Source organism: Parasteatoda tepidariorum, chromosome 9, assembly GCF_043381705.1.
Source record: "Parasteatoda tepidariorum isolate YZ-2023 chromosome 9, CAS_Ptep_4.0, whole genome shotgun sequence".
Lineage (NCBI taxonomy): Eukaryota > Metazoa > Arthropoda > Arachnida > Araneae > Theridiidae > Parasteatoda > Parasteatoda tepidariorum.
Window position 1 is genome coordinate 66,699,001 of NC_092212.1, and position 4,426 is coordinate 66,703,426.

The window sequence follows — 4,426 nt, forward strand, 5'->3', positions numbered from 1 at the left end:
AGTATAGATGCAGCTACAGGAAAATGAATTCATCAGTTGCACATAAAATTTAATTTAAGATTATTAATAAAAAAAACGATGAAAAGTTTAGTTTCTTCAAGTAAAAAAAATCCCTGAAAAATTTTTAAAAAATTGGTTAATGTGTGCATAATTAAAAGGTTGAGTTTCCACTGAAAGAATGTGGATGATTTAGGATACCATAGACGAAATAATTTTGGAACCGCTGACCTAACTGAAAGAAAAATATGTAATTAGACTACATTGAAAATTGAAAAAAAAAACGAGATAAACCTTTTCCTTTGCTATATCAACAAATTTATTAAAACAACCAGCCAATCAATCATTCTGAAACATAAATATTTTTTTAATACAACAAATACAGGCAATCATGTATTCTCCATGTAATAAATTACTTTTGAGGCATTTGAAGTACAGTAATAAATCATTTTATTATTTTATGAATTGCCGAAAATAACAACAATTTAGCTTAGGGTACTAAAGGTCAGACATTTTACACATCACTAACTCTGGCACATTAAAATTTTTATACCGAAAAAAATTCTCTCGTGAAAGGCATAATTTTAAGGCCTGCTCCGAAGAAACTTAAATAATTTAATCTTCAAAGCCATCGGATTGTTGCATAGTTTTAAGTACAGCACTGCTTCGATAATTTATGCATATTAAGAATATCTTATAGCATCAAAGTTTTGAAGAGTAATTTCAGGTAGGCAAAAACACTTACATTTTGCAAGTCAATAACAGTTATAACAACATACAATTATACAAAGCACTATTTTTTGTTGAGCATTTATAGAAAGTAAACGCTTAAGCAGAAAAAAAACACTTGCAGGTCATATTTTTTATATTTAAAGCTTAAAAATAATAAATGAAACGAAGAAACAATCATTGCATAGATAAATTAGGATCAGTACCAAAATCTGAATTAAACTTTGCTTACTGTATTATCCTGGTCCACATCTTGTACCAAGCGTAAGCAAAAGGTAAAAAGAATAAATCTAATGGAATTTTTCCGAATGTAAACAGCAATAGTATAAATAAATATTAACAATAAATAAGTAAGTAAATATATATCATACTTCTATGCATCATAAAAAATATATTATTCCAATGGGATTTACAAACAATTTTAGGTAAACCTGTTTTTAATTAAAAATTAATTCTACTTCATTTTAATATTTAAAGCAAAATTAATATGTATATAAAAATAATTTTAATAGTAATAAAATAAATAAATAAATAGTTGAAACTTTTTTAGTCCTTTTTGTCCAAAAACCATAAATTTGAAATCAATGATTACAGTCAATATCTTAGCACTAAAAAGTTACTTTTAAGATTTTAACTGGTAAAATGCAAAAAGAACTTTGTAAAAATATCGAAACAAAATACTAAGCTATATCTTTTTTTATAGTAGATAATGGTACTGATACAAAGTAATATTTAGAAACAACACACTAAGAGTCTTTAACGATAATAGGGGTTTCTTTGCTTTCTTTTTTTGCTATCATAGTCTCTTTCAATAAGTCAGGAACAATGGGTCTTGCAGAATCGTCTGAGCACTCTGCCTTTCCATTTACCAGGGAAGAAGTTGGAAAAAACGTTCCATTTTGATTCTGGGGGTTAGAGGAAGCCCGTTTAATGCATTCATCATGCCCACCGGTAAAAGAAGCTTGTGGGCCAGTATTGTAAGATTTTTCAAGCAGCAATCGAAGGGGTGGATTGAACTTGCTCCTAACTCTATCAATGCATGCGTCATCGATCACGAAATCATTCAAATCAGAAGATTTATTTTGATAGCAGCAATCAGTGGGGCAAAACGAAGAGCCTTGACTGCTCATGAAGTATTCTGGTAATTGCTGAATGTCTTTTTCGTCACCATCTTCTTCCAAGGAAGACTGAGCCACGTTGCTCGTTTCGCCAGCTTTTGATGCGTGATGCTCTTTGTAACGCTTAATGAATTCAGTGAATGGGTCAGCATTATCGGGAAGTTCTGGAGCCTTCATTTCCATTGGATCTTTAAGCTCATCGACTACAGGTAAGCTCTCTTGCTCAATACTTGATTTATATTTCCCAACAGGGTTATTGAACTCTTTGTCCCCTTCCGCTAATACATCGGCGTTACCATAACTAAAAGCGCCACCATCTAACGATATGTTTGAGGATTTCTGAGAGCCTAAAGGAGGGTTGTATGCGCGATTGCCGGACATTCCAATGGGTCTGTCCACTGGTGCACTGGTTCGCCTGTTCAAAAGACTTTTGAAAAATGTGTGCAACACCGTGTCTCCTTCTCCACTAGCAAGCTTTGCCTCCAATTTTTTCTGCGGAGAACGGACACCAGGGGACCGCGAAACCCTTCTTGAGGTATTTCTCTGCGTTGACGTGGCTGAGAAAGAACTATCTCTATTGTTGGGATCAGGAACTTCTAAGGGCTGCCTCAGTGATGACTCCAAAAAGTGTAAAAAATCTTGATCAGTTTGTGCTTCGACTTCGGTGCAGATTCTTTTTTCGTCGCACAGTCGACTAGGCTTGATGATGACGTCCTCAAACGGGGACGAGAAAGCAATAGTTGCCAGAGATTCAGCTAAAGTTAGTATTTTGTTCTCACTATCCCATCCCGCAGGTACAAAAATAGAATCTCGATCAAGAAACATCGCGGGAATTCTAAACGGAAAGCCGTACACTTTATGCAAAATATATTTCAGTAAGATATCACAATTCCGATCCTCTTTTACTGACACATAGAACAATGATGCACCGTATGATAAACAGAATTTCCTGAGCGTCAGTTGCATGAAATCAAAATGTTCATCTACGTAACCAAATTCAGTTTGCAGGGTCGTCATATAGTCATTATTAGTAATAACTACTATAATATCTAAGCCTAAATTGTGTTCGATTTCTTCGTTGCTGTATTGATCCTCTAGTGAACCGTAGATACTTTGTGTTGGTTCAACGTACTTTCTATATCTATCTAAAACTTTTGATCTTTTTTCTTCCATGATATCTGGTGGTATGTTCAAGCTTGCAATATGTTTATCCAAAATCTGCACCCACGTGCAGATGGAGTAGAAAATGTTCCACGGTTTTGCCATCGACGCAGTTAAAATCACCGTGGTATCTGATATGACGTCACTGTTCAGAACGTATTTCAAAAGTCTCTGGAAGCAAGGGTCCTCGTCCAACATCCAAATGTCGAGTTTAGTTGAGTTTTCGCAGTATTCATCTCTAACATTGAGGAAATGATATTCAAGACCATTACCTTTCCGAAGCTTTTCTCCACTGCCTTGAAGTCTTGCAATCAGCTGAGCTTTTCCAGCATCATCATCACCCAACACAAGAACAGATTTGGAAGAAGGCAGTTTGTTTGGCGCGTTTGCCTGACACTCTGCCATCAGTTGGAGCCAAAAACTTTCACCTGGATCTTCGATGAGAAATTCTTTCTCTAATCCAGCATTTTCAGACGTTGTCGCCTCGGAATCCATTTCTTATGAAAATTCTGAAAAATATTTTTGAAAGAAATGGATTAAAAATTTAAAATATGGACAAAGAAAAGTTTAAAATACATATAAATTTAGTTTTATCGATAATAAAAACATTGTGGTTTTTTTCTGATTTCGCTAAATAGTTTAACTATTTTGCATAATACATCAAAAAGCAACGGAAATACCTTCAAGAGAAAAGGATTAATGGTCTTCAACTGCATCTGCATATACGAAAACGTAAAAAGTTTGAGGTTAGAAAAAGTGTCTCTGAAATTTAAATTGTTTCATGAGCTCTCTGATAATTCAACATTTTTATCGGTTCTGAAAAAACAGGACCCTTCTCTATTTTGGCACTGGGGCAAATGATTGCTTACATTAGCAGAAAGCACTTTTTCTTTTTTTATCAATTTATTTATTTATTGGAACCATATAGTTATCATGTATATCTATCTATTTTTTCCATCATGTTATTTAGGACCATAATATTTAGTTTTCCTTCATAATAAAACTTTGAGTAATCAAATTACCAACTAAAATATGAACTTCTTAAAAACGTAAGTACTTACGTCACGAAAACAGCAAATTTTTATTTATGCCCTTAAATTATTTTATGCCTTATTTGACCTGTTTGAAACGGTAATCTTCTCAATTGTTTACTTTCTCGCTTCAATTTATTTGGGAACAAAATATTGAGCAGGCATATTTATACTCTCAATTACGCTGGGAAGCAAATTATTTATTATGTACATAATACAAGTACTTAATCTTATCTAGTTCGGGTGCGAGGATTTCAAATCTGAAATTAGTTTTGTTCCAAAAGCAACAGATATTTATTAAAATGGTATTTTTTAGTTTATTTTTATTTTTTGTCTGAATGTACAAGTTTTCATATATATATATATATATATATATATATTTTTTTTTTT

General features: G+C 33.1%; 1 protein-coding gene across 2 annotated transcripts in view; it reads right to left on the reverse strand.

The window, feature by feature from the left end:
• Window positions 1-292: 292 nt before the first annotated feature.
• LOC107456672 (cytoplasmic dynein 1 light intermediate chain 2-like) overlaps window positions 293-4,426 on the reverse strand; it is a 14,584-nt gene continuing 10,450 nt past the window's right edge. For both annotated transcript variants that reach the window (XM_016074604.3, XM_016074603.3), the window contains exon 2: window positions 293-3,514. In XM_016074604.3, coding sequence (XP_015930090.2) covers window positions 1,473-3,500 — 2,028 coding nt within the window. In that variant the 5' untranslated portion in view covers window positions 3,501-3,514 and the 3' untranslated portion in view covers window positions 293-1,472. The remainder of the gene's footprint in view (window positions 3,515-4,426) is intronic.